Source organism: Gymnoscopelus braueri (assembly GCF_963280865.1).
Source record: "Gymnoscopelus braueri genome assembly, chromosome: 1".
NCBI classification, from domain to species: domain Eukaryota; kingdom Metazoa; phylum Chordata; class Actinopteri; order Myctophiformes; family Myctophidae; genus Gymnoscopelus; species Gymnoscopelus braueri.
The window spans coordinates 15275449-15297886 of record NC_137603.1 but is presented as its reverse complement, the minus strand read 5'-3'; the positions used below and the strand labels follow the sequence as shown (position 1 = coordinate 15297886).

Genomic DNA, 22438 nt, shown 5'->3' with positions numbered 1-22438 from the left:
TTGTGTAAATAAAACTTATTTGTGTGTCTTCATTCTAATTATGCCTGTCAAGGGACAGCCCGTGCCCTATAGAGACACACGGGGACTACAAATTTCACGCCCACTTTTGAGACAGCGCCGCTACTCGAGGTCCGTTAGAACGATGAACTGCAGCTGCCAATGCAATCCCTATGAGAGGATATGAGAATTAGCCTACTTTTGAAATATTCCTACATTAACTGGAGACGATATTGATTTAAATAAAAATATGTTTCCAAATGTATGGAGTGTCTTTGTCAACATATCTTCTTGTTTTCTTAATAGTTGATGTGTTTCACATTTAATTTGCCACTTTAACGAGTTACCCATAATGCTAACACAGCAGAGGGTAGACAGCAGACAGGCATTTCAGTGACATCACTGTCTTTACGAGCGCCGAGCGCCGACCGACAGCGTACCCACTGTAGAGGCAGGAGAGGCGGTCGCCTGCCCAACTAAGGTCTCGCCTCCCCTAAAAAAAAAAAATAACCCGAAAATGTGTCATTGCGTGCTTATTGTCCTCAAAGTCACGCATCCAACAAGCTTTGAACTGAGCAGATTGGACCTTCTGTTCCAGAGATAATGACCAAAACCTATTGAAAACGGCCACTTTCGCCAGTTTTCTGGGTATTGAAAACCTCAAGGGATGCGTCCGTGATGCGACCACTTAAAGTCTGGATCTCCGATGCTAGCGGTTTTGACATACTGATGGAGTATATTATAGTATATTGTGGGTAGTATATCGAGATGAAAGATATGGGACATTAAAAAGGACAAATTAAACAAATGGGACAGATTATTAGAACACAAAAAAAATCGCTACAGCCTCAGTAGTTAAAGGGGAAATCCACCCATTTTCAATATTTAACTATGTCATTAATATAGCATAAAGGAGTTGTGTGGAATAAAGAAAAAAATAAAAAAAAAATTAACATTGCAAAAAAAATTAACATTGCAAAAAAATTAACATTGCAAATGACACTGTGATGACTCATCATGGTGTAATTTGCAATGTTAATTTTTTTGCAATGTTAAATTTTTTTGCAATGTTAATTTTTTTTTTAATTTTTTCTTATTTCCACACAACTCCTTTATGCTATATTAATGACATAGTTAAATATTGAAAATGGGTGGATTTCCCCTTTAACCAGTGAAATGACGGTATTTTACAATGCCTCTCATAGAGATTGCATTGAGAGCTGCAGTTCATCTTTCTAACGGACCCCGAGTGTCAAAAGTGGGCGTGGATTTGTAGGCCTTCCGCTTCCGGCCGTGTGTCTCTATAGGGCCTAGCAGTGGCGGCCATTTTCTGGTTCCACCGATTCAGACCCCATTAATTTTTCCCATAGAGATTTCCAAAAATCTTTATACCAATTATTCTAAGCCTGGAACTAAGCCATCCAGGCTCCTGGTGAATCATGAACATAAAACATTAGAGTGATTTTTTTTCTTAATATTTAAATATACGATATACTATATTTAATAAATACAATTTGTTTTGCGGTTTTCCTTTCCCCCCTCACAGAATCAAATGTTTTATGGTCATGATTCACCAGGAGCCTATAGATGGCTTGGTTCTAGGCTTAAAATAATTGATATAAATATTTTTAATGGGGTCTGGATCGGTGGAACCAGAAAATGTCCGCCACTGCTATGCCCTACACACACACGCACGCACGCGCACACACTCACTCACTCACTCACTCACTCACTCACTCACTCACTCACTCACTCACTCACACTCACACTCACACACAGAGATAGATAGATAGATTTTAATACATAGTTTTGCTTAAATTTGTTTAGTGTCCTTCGTGATTGTGTTAATTGTCTTTAATTTTCTCTTCTTTTCTTTATAAAGTTCAGCCTGTCTTTTGCATTGCGAAGGCTGTTTCTATTGTGCCATCGCTAATGGCAACCAACACCTATGGTGGGTCTGGACTTCAGGCTATTTGATTGGTTTATTTGTTTAATGGTTTGTCATTTTGTAAAACCAACTGGGTTGTTTGTGTGATTGAAAACACACCTGACTCTAATTTCACCTTCAAATTAACTGCTAATCCTAGAAGTTCACATACCACTCAAATATGTGTAATATTGGATAATTGTCCTCAATAAATAAATGACCAGGTATTATATTATTGTCTTATTAGTTTAATTAGATTTTCTACTTTTAGGACTTGTAGAATTTCTAGAAAATCTGATGATGTTTTAGGTTCTTTTTAATGCTGACCGAAAATTCAAGAAAGCAAGGTTTTGAAGGTTTAAAAAAAAAGTTTTATATATATTAGTCGATAAGGTACGGTATCAAACAAAATACTGCAGTATACAGTATTTCACGGTATTAAATATATATTTTGCAAAAAAAAAAATATATACTTTTTTTTCCCTTTTTTACCAACAAAAACAGACAAGTATCATTCTTTGAAGACATTTTTTTTTATTAGCCTATGAAATGAATGCCTATAAGTGCCGACTGCACTATAATAATAATAATAATAATAAAGCTTTATTTATATAGCACCTTTCGAAACAAAGTTACAAAGTGCTTCACAGAGATAAAATACACCATACAGTAGGAGAGCACAAAATTAAGAGAACATTAAAAGCAACAGGAAAAAAAAAGAAATTACGCAGCAATACAGTAGGACACAATGGTAAAAGTCTTTAGGTAATAAAAGCGACTCTATATAAGTGGGTTTTCAGGAGGGATTTGAACCGGGGCACAGACTCTGCAAGCCTGATCTCTAAGGGGAGGGCATTCCAGAGAGTCGGGGCTCTAAAAACGAAGGCCCGATCACCTTTTGTTGTTTTATGGGAGAATGGGATTAGGAGTAGAGCTTTGTCTGAGGACCTCAAATTGCGTTCTGGTTTATAAGGCTCGAGTAGGTCGGAGATGTATGAAGGGGCCAGACCAGAGATGGCCTTAAAGGTAATTAATAACATTTTAAAATCAATTCTAAAAGCGATTGGGAGCCAATGTAGCCATGCTAGAATTGGTGAGATATGGTCGTACTTTCTAGTGCCGGTCAGGACCCGGGCGGCAGCGTTCTGGACCAGTTGTAACCGTTGAATTGATTTCACCTCTGATTTAGAATCGTTCAGTTGTAAGAAATTGCTACACATCCAGAGTTTGATGTCAGCTAGGCATGCGTGAAGTTTGGGTATGCTGGAGGAGTCGTTTGGAGTGATGGGGAGATATAATTGGGTGTCATCGGCATAGCAGTGAAATTGGATGTTGTGACTACGGATGATGTTACCAAGGGGAAGCATATAGAGGGAGAAGAGGATGCCTATGCCTATAGTACAATCTTACGCTTTCTCCCTCTCTGCCCATGGAAGAGGCAGTTCGAGTTTGACATTGATTGCCTTGGAATAAAATTATATTTATCACTTACACATTGCTGGTTTTAGAGAACTTTAAATTACAGCAATCCTTGTGTTCTGGATTAATTAAACTGAATCTGGTGTGGTTATAGCAAACGCAGATCAACATTTTATTTGTCCTTGATACGCTTAACTGGCAACTGCTGATAAAAACACAACTTATTGACACAACTTCACACAAGGAATTTACAGTCAAACTTTTGTGGATTACAGTAAATTGTAATGACAATCACATTCACAATCTCTTAATTCAGACGTGCTGCTGTTTAGCTCTGCCTCTGCAGCCGCACTGCGGCCTCGAACAAATGTTGGACATTACCCGACGCTTGCATCATACACGCTAACTTTTGATTGCCTTTCAACAAAACCATATTTGATAGACATAAGTATCACCAACTGATCATAGAGAATGTTAAATTATTGTAATCCGTTCTTTATTTCCTGCGCAATGGATTAATGAAATGTATAGTTTGTGGTTGGAAGCAAGTGGCATTGCGCTGCTCGCAGGCAGCACAAATCATTGTATTTGAATAGACTAATGTCTTATATAAACACAATTGACACAAGGAATTGACACTCTCACTTCTGCTGATTATAGGAAAATTTGAATCACAGAGATGCGTTGAGAATTAAGAGTGAGCGAGACCTCTGAATGTTTTGCAGTGCGCCTGACTGCCGACATTTCCTTGGCGTGAGAATGCGTTGCCATTGCAGGGCCGCTCTACCAAATAGGTTTGGCATAGCGGTGGTCTGAGAAACCACTATGCGCTTTCCCATACGTGTGTGGGCAAGATAGCAATTTTTTCATGTACACTAATAACTAAATAAATACTGTGGGCTCGGAAATCTCACGGTATCAGTACCGTGGCTATTTATACCACGGTAATACCGTAATACGGCATACCGTTATGCCTAATCCACATTTTCTGTATGTGGATGACATCTTAATGCTACACTATCAAAACAATCTAAAAATCAGAAAGAAGGTTGCTGATGACCCATAAAAGCCTGGTCATTCTGTATGATTGACGCACGCTGCTCTCTTCACTGGCATAGTGTTCCTCAGTGTTGTCCAGAAGTTACTGATTGCTCTTTCTGACACGGCTGAGGCCCAGTCCAGAGCTGGAAGCACCCTCAAGGCCCTCCGTACTAGTGGGGGCAATGGTGGGTCCAGCTGGCCTAGGGAGGCTGGCCTTTCTTCGGTCCAAATCAATAGGAGCCTGAAGTTGCAGTCCTGTAGAAATGCCTAAAAGTGTAGAATAATGTTTCAAGGCTGTTATTGCAAACTCATTTGACAAATTGATATTTAGTTGCTTAAGACAATTTAGAAGTTACAGAAATAGTTTACATTACCAAGTGAATAAATAAGTAAAGAAGGATAATACGTATGAAATTACAAATGCTGTGTGAGATTTAAAGGAGTAGTTCACCCAAAAAAAGAGATTTTTTAGTTTTTGTCGCATTCCTGATCCAATATTTTAACCGGAGACTTCACCGGTCATCAAATTATTGACTTAGTAATGCGACAAAAACAGGTTTCATGGGGTGTGTAGTTGATAGATAAGTCATTTCTTGGGTGAACTACTCCTTTAACTACACATTTCACATTTGTGTTAATTACACATTCAATATCAATAAATAGTAGCCACTGATGTGGTGGTTTACTGTTTGATCTTCGCTGTGAAAATGAAGGGGATTAAAAGGCATATTCCACCTGTATGCCTGACTCCAGCACAAACACAGCATTAATGTCGGATAGGTAGTCAACAGACAGGAGACAGATCAGCATTCTGCTTATCTTTAATCCATGGACCACATCATGGGTGTATGCTGAAACACACAAACACATGTTAAGAAGTTGGCTAGATCAGTGGTTCTCTCAGATTGATTGATTGATTGATTGATATCTTTATTGATCATGAAATAAACAATGTCACAATAACATACATCTGACCCACCATAATCAAAAGGATAACGCAAAAAAGCTTACAGCTTGTTTACATTGTGTCCTTAATCTCAAAGTAAACTTCTTCATGTCAAGGACAAATTTGTATTTGACCACAGGCCCGCATCAGAAAATATTTACATACAAGATTTGTTGTGAAAATGTTTCAGTAATTTTACAAATTTGTCAAATTAGTATTATTATTTAGAAAATTACATAATGTAGGGTTAAACTCAATTTGATGTTGTTTAAACACATTTTTACTTCCTGGAACCCCTTCAAGGACCCCTGGGGGACCCCACTTTGAGAACCACAGGGCTAGTCATAAACCCCCCATCCCCCATCTCTCTCCTACTCTGACCTTCTCCAGGTATGGGGTCTCTATCCAGCAGATAGAGGCGGAAGCCCCACTGGTCCTCCAAGGTTGCGGGTAGTAGTACCTCCAGTGGCCTCTGGGTGGCATGATCATCCTCAATGGTAAATAGTCCAAATTGTGTTGCTGTCAAAAACGGATTCACAAAACGTTGCTATTATTGCATTGTCATATCATATGCAAGGATACAATATAGACAAAACATTTTAGGATGGATAAATTATGTTTTCATGGGGAAACCTACTTTGATCATCAAAACCAGGTCTAGATGATGAAAGCATGGACAAACGTCCTCCAATTTCCTCTGAGGCACGGCTCCACACAAATGATACAAATGCATCAAACTCTTTCTCATCTACCAAGTTCAATTGAAAGGGAAAGCATCCAAATTAAACACTTTTTTTTAACATAGTATATTTGACATCAAAGAAAGGGCAACCCATTTTTACTTTATGTAGGCCTACTTTAAATAGGGTGCGTTCGGAAATACAGCACTGAGCGCACTGGCCAATACAAACTAATAGGCGAGTGCGCTCCGGTGTGCAATATCCGAACGCACCCATAATCTGAGGACCCTTTATAAATAATGGTTTGGGATTTTCCAGAGATTAATGCCTTCTGGGGGCGGGCGGGGGGGGGGGGGGGGGGGTCAAAAACTGATATGATTGCAGCTGGCTACTGCACTTACTAACTACACAGGGACATGTACATTTTATTTGCACCAATACGACTTGCATCACTGTGCTTAATTAATGGTCTGCATTACAATTTATCTTCTGTGGTATACATACAGCTACATTCCTCGAACAGGAAAGGATTTGTGGCAGTTAACCTAGAAACTAAACCACATCCTGTTAAGACTAAGGGGGGCTGAGGTAAAATAAATATCTGGCTAACTCCCTTACAAGAGATGGAGACCAAATCATAATTATAGCCATCTCAGATATCTGATTAAAGGTATTTGAAGAAGTGCACCACAGTATCTCATTTCTATATCTTTATCTCTAAGTCTTCAGTGAATACCAAGCACAATTCTGCTTTTGTTTAGAAAAAAGACAAAGTCATAGATAAACTAATTTCATCCCAAGCAGAGGACCAAGCTTCACTGTGTGCAACTAATGCCACAATTGCCCTCTGGTCTTTGCATTACAGACACTCTTCACGGTATGTTTGTGTGTGTATGCGTGTGTCCGTGCGTGCGTGTGTGAAATTCTCACCTTCCCCGTTGCCTATATGCAGGACATAGGTTCTGTAGAGCAGAGACAGCTCTACCCATTTGATGTGCACAGTGAATCCCAGACCAGCAACCAGCAACAAAGGCACAATGGCATACACAACCACTACAGCGCTTACTGAAACACAGTTAGGTCATTCATTATATACTGTGAAGGAATTCAAATTCATCACTTCAAGCCAGTTTTCCTCATTTTGCAACATCAATAATTTGTGCTACAAAATATCTGAAATGTTGGTCGTACTGTAACCCCTTCCAACAGGTGATGTTGGTGTTTGACAATTAATGAATTCCTATGGAAGCATGGGAACAGTAACAATAGTAGTAAATACAAGGGGAGATTATCAGTCTGGATTCATGGAGAGCAAAAATGATACCTCTGGTTTTCCTCTTGAGCTTGATAGTAGCACTGCAGTTTCCTGCTTTATTTCTGGCAAGACAGGTGTAGTAGCAGTTCATGTGTTGCTGGGTCACCTCCTCTATTGTAACATTCTGTGTGACCACAACTCTCATCAACTCTGTGATGCTCCTTCTTTCCTGTCTAAATAAAATGATGTTACGTTAAAGGAGCCTTCACCCATTTTCAACCTTATCTTGCTATAAAAGAAATAAACAATAATATGGCACGCTTTCCGTAGACACGCTTTGCATCTGATTACGGATGCAAATTACAATATGCAGAAAATTATTATTACTAAAGTGCTTCATCTCATCGTTTAAACTGCTCTGCAACACTGAATGTGAAACAAATTGGCCTCCATCCAGTACACATGCTCTATCAACTCACTGTGGACTCTCTGTTTGATTTAGAACCATGCAGTCCTTGGACCATCCTCCGTCTTGGTTGCATCCATACCACTGGACCCATGGGGAGAAGATTTCTTCAAAGCCAAAGTGTACCTTACAGTTCAGAGTGTAAGGTTGGCCTTAAAAACAAAACAAGAGACTTGGTTACATAAACTTTAGCTCTGGTCTGTCCCATGACAGACATCACACCTATAAGTATAATTGTTACCCTAGTGGATCTCACACCTTTTTAGGAACCTCATAACTCTGAGTGTACACATTACGGGTCCATTTGGTCACTCTCAGAGTAAGTCCTTAAGTATAATAAGCAAGTATAGTCCTGTATAAATTGTATAAAGTGTGTATAGGCCTACAGGTTATTTGAAACCAGGGAGACCAAGACTATTAGCATATCATTAAGTGCTTTTAAAGTATGATGCTATCATTAATGGCTTGGTTCGATTATTGTGCTTTCAGATACTCTTACCTAGTTCCACCTCCTCTGTGTTGTTTTGGGGAAGAATAGTACATATTGGATTATCTTTGGTATCCGGTGCTGATGAAGTAATACATAAAAAAATATATATTTATATACAACACTGAAGGATATCCTCTCAAGGGAAAACTATATAGTGAGCTTGTAGAACAGCTATTTTTGAAAAAGTTTGACACATAAAATAATAAAGATAATTTATACTTTTACTTTGGTACTTTCAGTATATTTAGATGCCAATCCTCAAGTCAAATATTGGATGCAGGACTTTTACTTTTAGTATTATTATATTGTGGTATTGCTACTTTTACTTAAATAAAGAATCTGAGTACTTCTTCCACCACTGACACCAGGCGAACACATGAACAACAAGCTGGACTAGACCAACAATGCTGAGGCCCCCTACAGCAGTGGTTCCCAAAAAAATAGTTTTTTTTTGTGTCACCAAAGTTAATTATTAAAACATTAAAACGTATTTTTTCAAAAGAATTACAGATATTTTATTTGCATCGCAAAGTGAGCTTGTAGATAGGCTATTTTAATAGGGCTCAAGTGGTTAATTCATAATGTCTTTTTAGTAAGTTTGGGTTCCGGGGAGACACCAAATGTATCTTTTGGGTCTCAAAATGAAAAGTTTGGTAACCACTGGTCTTACAGGAATGGACAGAGCCAGCTGTATTTCCTGACACTGTTGCAGATGCTCTACCAGTATGTAGTAGCAAGTGGCCTTTTCTTTGGCATGGTGTGTTGGTGGTGGGGATAACATCAACTCAAGGGACACTAACAAACTGAACAAGCTGGTGAGGAAGGCTAGCTCTGTAGTTGCTGATAAACTGGTTGCGGACGGGAGGATGAGGAGTAAGCTAGAAGCAGACTCTATTTATTTATCCATTTGGCTTTTACAGGGGCACCATTGCATAATACAAAAGCATAACATATCCTTACGTATGACTGTGACATCCACTGCCCTCCTGTTGGTCCAATTGATCCCTTGCTCATGTGTGTGTCTGTCACAAAAGTATACACCAGTGTCCTTTGTAAAGACCTTGAAGAGATGCAACAAGTCACTATTTGAAGGAATGATTTCCCTCCCGTACTGCCTCTTCAATGTAGATATATTCATGTATCCCTGCAGAAATGCACACAGGTTAGGGTTGTGATTTGTATCAGTGAAATTATCTGTATTTTTCGATTGACCACAGAATCAGATATTATTATTTATGCATGTGTTGCAGAAGGGGTGAGTCACCTTGTACAACCAGGTGACATCAGTGTTGGAATCCTGATCTCTGCAGTTGAAAATGGGACAAGGAATTGTGCCATTCTTGCCAAGAACGATGAACACAGGGCTCTCCTCTGACTTATTGATGCACCTGAGACTGGCCTTATCCAGTACCTGTAGATGAAGGAGCAGCCTCCCACTACCACTGTAGAGGAGTGATAACAAACCTTACTGCATGCAAGAACATGCAGATATACACACAGATTCTATCATGTAATTGTTTTCCTAGAGTTGTGACACAAAACATAGACTGAATTGCTTGGTTTTAAACTGTTGAGTTGATCTTACATTTGACCAAAAGTAACATGTTCCTTTGGGGTTATGGATTATGACATACATAGAGTGAATTTTGTTTTGTTTTGTTTTTTTAACTTAAGCCAGTTAAAAACTGCTATGTTATTTGGAAAACATCTACATAACAAATTACAAATTTTCAAGATATTGGCCAATGAAAAACAAAAACAAAAAAAAACTACAGGAAGTAAAATGGCACCATAGAATAGTGGTAATGCTCACAGTGTAGATGTACTACTGTATGTAAATAAAATGGGATTAAAAAGGATGATGATGATGACTTACTTTATGAGGCATGTGTAATTTCCAGAATGTGTTAATTTGACTGCTGGGAACGTAAGGATGTTGTCTCTACTGATAACACCACTTCCATATTCCTCTTGTCTCGTACTGTCCTTAGACGGACGTGCACATTCATGTCCTCCATACCTGGTCCACGCCACCTCCTTACTATGCTGTTCCTTAAAGCTATGCTGTTCCTTAGAGCAAGGCATCTTAAAGGAATCACCGTCCACAACTCTGTAGTGGAGAACATCTAGATGGTTGGAAAGGCAGACAGCAGTTAGACAAAGATTAGATCGTTTAGACAGCTGCTGATCTCTTGTCTTGTCTCACACACACACACTCACACACACGCACACACACACACACACACACACACACACACACACACACACACACACACACACAGACACAGACACAGACACACACACACACACACACACACACACACACACACACACACACACACACACACACACACACACACACACACACACACACACATGCAAAATGACATGGATCAGCTAATTGAATACAAAGTATTTTATGCTATATGAGCTATGCAGGACAGTGCAGATTCCATACTGTGCACTGCAACAGAAAGCCAACATACCCATCTTTTCCAGACAACACCCCTCCCAAAAAATGGAAATGATTGCAAAAATCAGAGTGCATCCAGTTTGCATTCCTTGTCCCTTCTGTGCCATTCAGCTTAGTTCCTTTCCACACAGCTTATGATGGTCCTCTTTTACTTTATATGTTCTACAGTAAGCGATATGTTCTTCACAACTCACATATGTTCTTCACACCTCACATGCAACTTATCTTTTCACAAGACACCTCCCATGGCTTGCTTTTCCTGTTACAGAAATGGTGTATGACCCACATCCTGCATGTGCAACAGGCACATAAGTGGTTGAGGTCCCATGTATAGTGGAAATTGTCACCCAGAGACAAATGTCCACATTTCTTCATTGAATTGGTATTTATTTATTTAGCAAAAGTTGTTAGGAAGGGCTTAATTGTCTCAGACTCTGGGAACGGAAGTGGTGTTATATGCCATGCATGCACATGTGTTTGATGCTTTGCCGCGATTTGTCCACCCATCCGTCCGTCCGTCCGTCCATCCATCCATCCATCCATCCATCCATCCATAAATTATACACACAATGACCACCTGGCTTTTGTTCCTGTGCTGTAGATCATGTTGGGATGCAGGTGATTGTAATGTATGTCTCATGGAAAGGAAAGGGTGTATTTTTTGTCAGTACATTTGTACCTGGTGCACATCCATAGATGCATTATTGGTCCAGGAGAAAGGTTTTAAATTTGAGCTAGTGCAGTTAAGGGATGACGGGTGTTATATAATAACATTTTCACCATCACATCACACCATCACACCCGCACCCCATATAGCCACATTTGCACAATATGTGTAAAGGGAAGTAAATGTTGAATGGCTACCACTTGCAATACGGGAAATATCTATAAGTCCCATTTCAAATAATAATTAATAATAATGGCTCAAGGCAAAACAGAGCTGTGATAATATCTAACTTCACTTGTTGTATAGTCTTTAGTATGAGCCGGATGGGGAATCAAACCCCCAACCCTCCAGTCTCAGGGCAGACACTCTAACCACAGGGCCACTGAGCTTCCTGAGGAACTGCTGCATTGAGTTGACATGTTCAATGCAAGACAAGTCAGTGTATCTGGGGTGTATCTGGGGTGTATCCTGGGGGTGGGGGACTTTTACGTGTCTGTGCCCAGGAGCCCATTGTCTCATGATCCACCAAGAGAAAACAGACAAAAGTCAAGGATTGGATTACGTACACTTTCAGCACCATGGACAGCTCAGCATAGAAAACAATTCCTTGATTTCATATTTTGTTGTTGTCTGATGTCAAAAACCACACCTTGTCTTTTCTTCCTATCATGTATTTTATTTGTTATGTGCAATAAACTAACTATTGTTGCTGTCAGGTGGAAACCTTGCGTTACCTTACGTACCTTACGTTTCAGGAAATGGAAAAAAGAACATGTGGTCCAAATGGATCAAATATAATTATTATTTAGCCACAAGTTGGTTTTTGGGCATGTCATGAAAAGTTCAAAATTCTCCAATATTTTTTTCAGTTCCAGTTAGCTTGTATATTGGTAATTTGTTCTGCTTTTGCGCAACACTGTCATACAAAACAGTATTAAATAGCGAATACATTCAAGAAAATACATAAAAAGTGGAAGTATGGACGATAAATGGTTTCTGCCATATACTCAATATGATTATGAAGCACAAAAGGTCAAGTCAGTTATTGTAAAACACAGAAACATTTTAATTTAGACAGTGACAGTTATATTCCTCCTTTTACCGTAAAACTAATCTCTTAAGATAGATCTTTTTCTTTTACTGAATGGGTTTCCAGATTGCCTTAAAACAAAACAAGGACAGAAATCAAATGCCCAACAATGATTCAAAGATTCAAAGGTTTTCACCCATTCATACAAATATACATGTGCAGTGAAATGTTGGTACTCTGCAGACTATGTTAACAATATACACTGACAGTGCAATGACTGTATAATACAAGTTAAAAACTAGTAAAAAAAATAAAAACTTTAAAAAACAATAAAGAGAGGGGGTACAGAACATGATAGGACAATAATTTAGCAACTGGGGTATACATATACAGTATATACAGTAGTACACATAGTGCAAAGTACAATTGTGCAGGAGATTTGACACCCTCAAAAAAAGAAAAAGAATAAAAACCGTATGTGTTCTGTTGTGAGCAAAAGGATGTTCCAGATGGAACACGTTTAGCCTGGCACTTTGTTGATGGTATCATAGGAACATTCTGATTATTTTCTTGCGGACTTAAGTCATAAAAAATGTGCTAATTGCAATTATTAGTAATACGAGCAGGTTGCAATATAATATCCGGTCCAGCATAAAAAAATTATAAGTGAACATGCAAACATTACTTAAAGGTTAAGTTAGCTTAAAGCTTTCATGACATTCAGTTTTACAACAAATTAAAAGTCTTTGTCATGGTCCTTCAAACATGTATAAAAAGTTTTAACTGAAAGTTCCACTCTAAGGAGCCATTGCAGGTGTTTTTCTCTCACATTTCTAAAGCCTTTTCAACTGCAATGAAAAAAGAAATCTTTGCCTGCGGGTGTCGCTGTTGAGGGATTTTGCCTATCAATCATCACCTCTGCTCCCCCCCCCCCCCCCCAAAGGAAAGGATAGGGGAGGGGAGGGGCGAGGAGGAGAGTGGGTGGGATTAATGGCCTGTGACTTCACTGTCCAAGGGCCAATCACAGATTACTTTTCAGCCTAATTATTCAGGAAACCCCAAGTTCAGTTTTTTGGGGTGTAATTGAGGTCATAAAATCCCCCCAAAAATAAAAAAGTGAAAATGAATGTCACATAACCTTTAAGTTTAGTCTGCCTAGCTACTCACCATTACCTACATTAGCAGCAAGTGGTTCAACCATATAAATGATACAAATACATTTATGTCCCCACTTCCGTTTTGTCTTTACAGTCACGCAAATGTATCCTAATATAAATCAAAATCATCTAAGCATATATAGCTTGATGTAAATAAAATGTAAATATATTTTAAAATATATTTTCGTTAACGGAAGTGCCAGCTTCCTCTCTCGAATTTCGGGAGGTGTAGTTCAAGACTCAATATAGCACTCGGAGATTGTGAAATAGTTGTCTGGCTATGCGAGACTAACCATATTATAGCTTAATTGCAGTGGAGCAGGTAGATGATAGCGTAGATGTTTCCAGAAAGAAGAGGAGAGGGTTTGAGAGCTGGTGCCTCTCCAGATGACAGCAGGCCTAACGTTGGCAAGTAGCCTTAAGCCTTCTGGGAGAGAGCTCTCGGGTTGAGGGTCTGATTGTAAGGCTGCTGTGGCCTTTGTCTGGATCAGAACCAAGCGCGTCTGCCGCTCCACAAGGGCTGCATGGATGGCACTCAGTAAGCCAGAATCTGAACCTGGATCTGGGTATGTGGGAATCAGAACCACCCTGCGGCTCTGTTCTATGCAGTTCAACACTGACTCTGCCACAGCTGCAAGCAACAGTTTGAAGGGGTCAACAAAGTCACTTTGTTATGTTACCTTTGTAAATTCTCAAAGAGTTTTGTTCAGGAGTCACCACTTAAACCCCATATACTTAGTTGGTCCCCCAGGGCTCTATATACTCTATTTCCCTATCTACAAGCTCACAACAACGATGTGTTGTGAGGTTTTGGATCAGCTATTTTCTTAACTTCTAAATCTTTATGAGGAGCAGGATACATACCTTCCCCTGGTAGGACATCACGATCATAGAGGCAGAGTTTGTAGCTAAACTCTTCTTCCAAAACCTTCTCTAGCCATCTCTTGTCCTCCTCACTGAATCCAATGTCTGTGTCATTCTTGTAACACATCATATAAGCATCATATATCTTTCCATCTGAAACCAAAATAACCGTGGTTACACCCAAGCATGCCTGGGACAGGAAGTCACACCTCTACAGTAGGTCGGTTGGACACTGAATGACTGTGCTGCACATGCAGTTTAACTCTGCAAAGAGCCGTTGCACAGAATTCATTAGTTAGCACACTGATTCTCCATGTTAGGTTCGGGGACCACCAAGGGGTCCAAATGGACCCTTACAGGTCTGTAACTCTGAGCGTGTACAAATGGACCCTTTATGGGTCCATTAACTTAACACTGAGAATTGTACAGTATAGATTGGGGTCCCAAAGATTTAAAAAAAAAAACGTCATTAAACCAGGGGAGGTTGGCTGGGCGGGCACAAGTGCTCTTTTTCAGCAACGACCTGCTTCACATTCCCTCAGACCAGATTATTTAAATGTGTTCTCCATCTGTTCACTCTCAGAGTTACAGACCCCCATATCGGGTCTGTAATCCATCACCCCTGGCGATGGGTTAGCAAATAACTAGAAGAATTCCCACCTGAGGAGTTGCTATAGCAACTAACTGTGTCCCGCAGAAACAGAGTGATGTCAACTCTCAGCTTCACATAAAGGACTGTTGACGCCACACCAATTACTACGATGATGGGTACGAGGACCTGCACCAGAAACAAGATGCGAGAACGAGCTGTGGGAGATAATGGAGAAGCATTTCATTAATTAGACTGCAATACAACACAGTCCTCTCTCCATTGATGTTGGTTGTGTCTGTGGATGTTGTGAAAGAAGTGGTCACTACAAATATAATGTCTCTGTCGGGTGGAAACCTCTATATGTCCAAACTGTAACAATTCAGGATTCGAATTCAAAAGTTGCAAAAGTAGCAGATCTATAAGCAAAAAATGTGTTGCTTCGCGCCGCGTTTCAAGCTTGTGGATCTGCTACTTTTGACGTTTTTGTGTGACGCTGGCTGCGGTATGATCAAGTAGGGCATTAATTCACGAACAAACACAAAAAGTTAGAATATGGAGATAAGAGGTTTCTGCCCGACAGCAACGATATCTTTATGTAAACATTCATGGACTATGTGCATGAAAAGAAGACAGGGTCTGATGTGGACCTCAGACTTAATGTGGCCAGTCTGTGACGTCCATCGTGTTTCAGTTTGTGAGATTAACCCCGCACAGACATACAGACAGATCCATTTGTAGACGGCTCGCTTCCTATAGAGCCACACCATTAAAAGCAATTATTTAGTTTTGCGTTAGTCTAATTGTCTGTTCACTAGTAAGAGACCACACCTCTAATTAAGTTTAACGATCTATTGAAACGAAAAGAGATGAACGTGGAACGGGATGAGGAACCCGAGGTGGGGTGACACTGAGGGCTTGTTGGGGAGTCGTCTCGGGAGCTGACGGCCATCGTTGCTCTACTCGGGGAGCGGTCGGTCGTCTAGGCTCTCTCACTGTCCCCCCTGGAATCCTAGAGAAGTAGAGACAGAAGGGAGAAGAGCGAGAATCGAGGGGGAAGGAGGAGGTTGGGGTGGAGGAGGAAGAACTTGAAAGCTATAAAAGGCAGAAGTGACTAGGGGTCAGGGCCGGATTTATAGGAGTTGAGGCGCCTGGGCTAGAGTAATTTTTGAGGCCCCCCCCTGCGCCCGCTGCGTTTTTTTCCTTTTATTTGGGGTTTTTGTTACTTTAATTTGGTTAATTCGGTAGGGTTACTTTACAATTTGATCATAGAAAATAAATTTTAAAAAAAATTACATTTTTTCTCTCTCTCTCTCTCTCTTTTTTTTTATTTTTTAGGCCCCCCCCCCCTAGTTGGGGGCCCCTGGGCTGCAGCCCACCCTAGCCCAACGGTAAGTCCGGCCCTGGGGGTGATTATGAATGGGGAGTGGCTAACGAGTGAAGGTAGATGTGGTAGACAGGGAAGCGATTGAGGACGGGGAGTGGCTGTGATAAGCAGAGGGTGGTCTCCACTCCTGAACCTACGTTGTATACAACTACATTAGCAGTACAGGCCAACTCTCAAGGTTGACATACCCTTTCTGGTCAGTGAGATGGTGACATTTTTCATGTCAGCGGTCAAGTCAGCGGCTGTATCCAGTATACAGCTGTAAGGGTTTGACAGGTGCTCCTCTGACACTTTCATGAAGATTAGAGATACTGTCCTTTTTGGCGGTACATCTACATCATCTCTGGAGAGGAGAGGAGAATTTTCATTTGTGATTACTTAGTTACAGTGTGTGTGTGTGTGTGTGTGTGTGTGTGTGTGTGTGTGTGTGTGTGTGTGTGTGTGTGTGTGTGTGTGTGTGTGTGTGTGTGTGTGTGTGTATGTGCGTGCGTGCGTGCGTGCGTGCGAGTGAGTGAGAGGGGCTTACACTGTAAAGTACACTGATAGGCTGCTGTTATCTTCCACATGTGAGTCTCCATTCATCCAGTATAAATCATCAAAATCATCACCCAGGACAGCTTTGCAATGAATCACCAGCTCTGAGTCTAGAGAAAGAAGTTTCCACATGTTATACTGTATATTTAAAGAGTAATCTTGCAACACGCAATAAAATTTCTTCAAATGGACATGCTGAGGCTTACCTAAATCTACCTCAAATACCTGCCCTGCTTGAGGTTCGATAATAGTTGGAAGATCTGGTATTTCTGTGCAACATAAAGAGGGAAAAACTGTTTCAGAAAATCTTTTAAATATTTTTTTTTTTACTGGCTAGAAAAAAATATATATAATATAATATAATATGATTGACATGACATGACATGACATGACATGACATGACATGACATGACATGACATGACATGACATGACATGACATAATACTATACAGTATGTACAATTTCACAATTAAAAAAGAAAGAAAGAAATCTCACTTCTATTATCGATAGAGACATCAAATGTATGGGTCCTCTTATACAGCTGACTATCATACAGGTAAGACCTGGTGCAAGTGAACAAACCACGGTCCTTCTCATCAACTTCACTGAAGTAGTAAGTCTCTGATGAATATGGCTTCAGAGACACATTTTCCTACAAAAAACAAAATAAAAGAAGTATTAGTGACATAAAATAAAATAAAATGCAGTGATTCGTGTATTGCATGCTGTTACATATTTCTTTCACTGAAGCGTCTTATACGCAATACCTTGTGCCACTGCCAAGTGTTTGTGTTGCTTAGTCCAGGGATATTTAAATCAGCTGGGCATTTCAATTTGCAGGAGGATCCTGGATAACATGTTTGAGGGTAATAGGTTTCCTCTAGACAATGATGACGAGTCTGTAACAGTGCTGAGCATACAGTCAAACGCCAGGTACGGATCGAGTCATTCCTGTTATAAAGAAAGACAAGGCCTTAATGAAGATTCCACTGCTCTTAATGTTAGTGTTAAAATTAACACTGAGGATTTTACTCGACTGTGGTGCTGCTATGAACCTGTCTGCAATACAGGCTGCGATATGTGTAAAGTTTTAAAACATAGTGGTTTGAGAATGTAAACTCTGACAATCTCATCCAAACTCCTGACATCAATTTAATGTACAAATATTTAATAGCATTTACTAATATAAGATTGAGATTGCATATTTTAATTAAATATACAGAAGTACTGTAAATGGCAGCATTACCCCAGAGAACATGAGTAGTCCCCCTGTTGAAAAGTTGAAGCATTCAGAACAATCAGGTACTTCCCATGGGTCAACGGAGCAATTTTCATGTTTCCAGTAAGATGCTGCTTATTGGGCTGATCCATCCCATCCTGGACAGTGGGATAAGTCCAGTTCAGTTCAGTATCAGGGAGTGCTTGGAAAGGGCACTCAAGCAGCGCCATGTTACCCTCGGCCACATTCTGCTGTGTGCTTTTCCTTACATCTGCAACTGATTTGAGACAAATACATTTGATTCAGCATTAGCAGCACTTTATTCACCAACTACACATTTTGCACAGGAATTTGACGAGGTGACATTGGTGCAGATACAAATACAAAAGTGTGCTCAGATGGTGCAGGACATGAGGAAACTGTGGGAGGTATGACTGGATGTTAGGTTCATGATAGGGGTCTTTAGTAGCCTGGTTCCAAACCATAGACCCCGCCCACTCTCTGAGTGGACTGCTCCTCTTGGTCTGGTGTCATAATGTGAGCCTATGGATTTTCACGGTAGAAAAAAACCCGTCAAATCAGAGTCGGAGGTGGGTCTAACGAGAAGCCAATCAGCGAATATCTGCTAAAACAAGCTGTGCGATGACGTCAGATGTAGGCGAATCCGTGGATCTCTTGTGATTGGTTTAGGGAAATTCTAATCCCCTCCCCCGTGTAATCGACTACACTGGAGCCAACGTCAGACTGAAGCTCCACGCAGCTTCAGGCTGATAATCAGGCTAGGTCTTTATGGTTTTATTTATTTAATTAGAAGCTGTGCAATTTATAATTTTTGCGTTATGACCATTTGTTGTTCAGACCCATGTTCCTCCACACTCTAACTGTCCACTAAATAACTGCACCTGCCGCTTTTCCCCAAAGTGTGAAACTAGTCATTTTCTTAAAGGCACAGTGCACTCAAAATACTATTTCTTAATAGGATCCCTGGATAATAAGCCAATTATGGCTTAATACATTATAATTGCCCTCTATAACTGAAAATGTCAAATTCAAAACACCTTAAATATTGTATTTATTTATACATTTATTTTAGAAATAGTTTCATCTTTTACTCAAGGGGTACAATGCCCGTCACAAGTTAGTGATGTCATTTGTCCATGTGTGGTCCAGCCCTATTAAATGTTGTGTATTAGCATGTCCTAATAAAAACACAACTTAAAACTTCCTACGGTTAATTTGAACATCAAAACAATATTTTAGGGGGCACGGTTGTCGGTAGCGCTGTCGCCTCACAGCTAGAAGGTCCTGGGTTTGATTCCCGCCGGGGACGTTGTGGGCGCTGGGGGCGTGTCTTCTCCTCTGTGTCATCAGCGCCCATACCCTGAGTGGGGTTGGCGAAAGGGCCTACTCTGTGTGGAGTTTGCATGGTCTCCCCGTGTCTCCTAGGGTAGTTAATACCCTCACAAAAACATGTACTAATCCTGGTCGCTCCCCCATGACAGCCGGGGCGCCTGATGGAGGGGAAGGGAACTGGTTGGAATAACGTGTTCCTTCCACGCGCTACGTCCTACCGGGGAAACTGCCCCTGTCAGGTGACAAGAAGGTCAGTTGGCTCTCATGCATTGAAGGAGGCATGAGCTCGGCCCTGGGCTCCCTAGGCTGGTGGGGGGAGTGTAGCACCCAGGATCACTTAGAAAATTGGCATCGGGTGAAAAAGGGTTACAAAATCGTGGGATAAAAAATAATAATATATATATATATTTTGAACATGTTTTATTAGCATATGCATTCCATACATTCCATAGGGCTGGACCACACATGGACAAATGACATCATCAACCTGAGAAGGGTGTCCCCGTAAAAGATTAAGTATTTGGCGCTCGGGTGGCGCAGTCGTAAAGTCCCACCACCGCAGAGGTTGTGTAAAAATAATTGGCTACTCAAAAAAAAAAAAAAATCTAAAATAAATAACATATTTTAGGTGTTTTTATTTTTAGATATAGAGGGCAATTATAATGTATTAAAGGGGTAGTTCACCCCCAAAATGACTTTTTTTCTATTGATTCCTCACCACCTGGAGCCTTGAATTCATGATTTTTTTTTTGTTTTTGTCACATTCCTAAGCCAATAATTTGATTATAATAAATTTGTCCCCATTGATTCCGGTAGGAGACACAAATGCATTTGTGTCTCCTACCGGAATCAATGGGGCTAAATTTATTATAATCAAATAATAAAGGAAGGAATGCGACAAAAACAAAAAAATATCCATGAAATCAAGGCTCCATGGGGTGAGTAATCAATAGAAAAAAAGTCATTTTGGGGGTGAACTACTCCTTTAAGGCATATTTGGCTTATTAGCCACAACAGCCAGGGATCCTTTTAATGTTTTAACATAGTAACAACTGTGGTTGTTAGTAATCATGGGGCGGCCATAGCTGAGTGGTTAGTGAGCCCGCCTAGGGAGCCAGAGGCCCTGGTTGCCCCAGTTTTGATTCCAGGCCAGGCCAGCATATGTGTCTATGAAATGAAATTTGTCCCTGAGCAAGACTCTTAACCCCTAATTGCTCACAGGTTCTCATTGGAAACAAGACCGCAAGGACTTTCATGAACGACCTGTTAAAAGGAATTATCCTTATCCTTAACAACCACCTGTTTACCCAGCAAGTTCCAACTCTCATAACACTAACAACACTGTTAATACTACTAATTATAACACCACCAATACTACTTAACATAACCAACCCTCTTAATACTACTAACATTGATAACACCAATACTTGAAAAAAACATCAAATAAAAAAAAACATCAATACTTGACATGAACAACTCTCTTAACATTATCAGTAACACCAATAACGCAATAACGCAAAGTCCTGCTGCCTTGTGCATTATGTGCAATTTCGAAACAGGTGGTACGCAAGACCGTTGAGTGATTTCCAACAAGCGCTTCCAAACTCCAACACTTATCACCTGCACAGAATTTATTGACAGAAAGTAGCTCATAATGTCTATGGTGGATTGTTATGAAACAAAAACTTGGCAGATACAAAGAGGATAATCCAAGCTTTCCGTACAGCTGCGATTGGTGAGTTTAACGTCATTTAATAAAATCAGATCAGACTTTTCTGTTTGGATGAATGGGCTGTCAAGGGTTGGTATTGTAACTCTAGATGCCAGATATTAGAAATAGCATCTAAGAGTTGCTTGCGGCTAACCAGTATGCACTGTAGTAGATAAGAATGTTGGTAGTGTAAAGAGTGCACACATTTTTCAGCCCCTGAATTAGGTGAACAACAAAGAATAATAAAACAATATACCTCCTACGTCCAAAGTATGAAGATTTGTGTACATAAAACTGATTTGTGTGTCTTCATTCTAATTATGCCTAAAAGGGATATTTCACTTTCAAACATGTTTGGGTTAATCTTAACGTCTACTCAGGCTTTTGTGAGCACCCAAGACAGTTTTTAAGTTGCTTGATTCAGTATTTAGATATTTGATATTCATTTCATCAAACACGTCCCTTCCTATATATACCATAGAGTTAAAAAATAATAGAGAGGGCACCGGAAATCCCCGCCCATCCACTTGTATTGAGTTGCTCACCCAGCGCATACTCCTAAACAAAGATTGTTAATATAGGAAGATAAACGATCTCAATTGGAGCCAATAGAGGCGAAATAGTACACAGATCCTACAAATGGTCTCCTAAGTAGGCGTGGTTTGCTTCTCTCCCGACCATTTTGCTTTGTTTCTTTCTGTTTGTGAAAGTCAGATGACACACATTGATAATAGATAATTTTTGTTTACTGCATTTTCATTTAGTTTGTAACACTGGGTGTATATATATAAAAACAAAACAATTGCAAGAAGGTGTAATATGTGTGCTGCAACATGAAATGTAATTGCAATAAAAGTATAAAAAAAAGAACCAAGTACGGGTGTTTTCGCCTTACCCTTTAACCCTAAATTAAACGTTTTTGAAAAACATTTTAAAATAGTTCAAATAGCCGATCTACAAGCTCACAACGTCTCGATGTAGATCGTCTAGTTGAACTATTTTAAAATGTTTTTCAAAATAGTAAAATATGGCTAATAAGTTTAGGGATAACTAGGGGTAACCCAAGATAGGGTCCTTAGTTACAATGGGTTTGTATCCACAAGTTTCCTAGGGCGTTGTGGGAATCACTTGTCGATTTCATTGGATATCATTGGATTTCATTGGATTTCATTGGATCAAATCGACAGGAAGTGATGCCCACAACGCCCTAGGAAACTTGTGGATATGAAGGGG

The 22438-nt window shown here is 40.0% G+C and overlaps 2 protein-coding genes across 2 annotated transcripts in view; both read right to left on the bottom strand.

The window, feature by feature from the left end:
• Window positions 1–2544: 2544 nt before the first annotated feature.
• Window positions 2545–10875, bottom strand: LOC308091540 (interleukin-18 receptor accessory protein-like). Its single transcript, XM_080437202.1, has 12 exons — window positions 10708–10875; window positions 10098–10347; window positions 9486–9663; window positions 9182–9365; window positions 8231–8299; window positions 7745–7883; window positions 7335–7498; window positions 6941–7075; window positions 5968–6078; window positions 5712–5849; window positions 5120–5235; window positions 2545–4651 (listed from the first exon to the last, which is right to left on the bottom strand). The coding sequence occupies exons 1-12, from the start codon at window positions 10799–10801 to the stop codon at window positions 4418–4420; spliced, it is 1812 nt and encodes a 603-aa protein (XP_080293328.1). The 5' UTR covers window positions 10802–10875; the 3' UTR covers window positions 2545–4417.
• A 1583-nt stretch (window positions 10876–12458) lies between these two features.
• The window catches only part of LOC308091582 (interleukin-18 receptor 1-like), a 10553-nt gene continuing 573 nt past the window's right edge, over window positions 12459–22438 (bottom strand). The window contains exons 2-10 of the mRNA XM_080437245.1: window positions 18169–18418; window positions 17690–17873; window positions 17418–17574; window positions 17129–17191; window positions 16915–17032; window positions 16577–16731; window positions 15073–15219; window positions 14413–14565; window positions 12459–14179 (exon numbers count right to left, since the gene is read on the bottom strand). Coding sequence (XP_080293371.1) covers window positions 13827–14179; window positions 14413–14565; window positions 15073–15219; window positions 16577–16731; window positions 16915–17032; window positions 17129–17191; window positions 17418–17574; window positions 17690–17873; window positions 18169–18418 — 1580 coding nt within the window. The 3' untranslated portion in view covers window positions 12459–13826. The remainder of the gene's footprint in view (window positions 14180–14412; window positions 14566–15072; window positions 15220–16576; window positions 16732–16914; window positions 17033–17128; window positions 17192–17417; window positions 17575–17689; window positions 17874–18168; window positions 18419–22438) is intronic.

Coding starts and splice junctions, on each gene's coding strand:
- LOC308091540 (XM_080437202.1), bottom strand. CDS start 10,801: ATGGCACAGAAGGGACAAGGAATGCAAACTGGATGCACTCTGATTTTT. Junction 9,664..10,097: donor AATTACACATGCCTCATAAA/GTAAGTCATCAT, acceptor ACTCCTCTACAG/TGGTAGTGGGAGGCTGCTCC. Junction 5,850..5,967: donor ACCTGGTTTTGATGATCAAA/GTAGGTTTCCCC, acceptor CGTTTTTGACAG/CAACACAATTTGGACTATTT.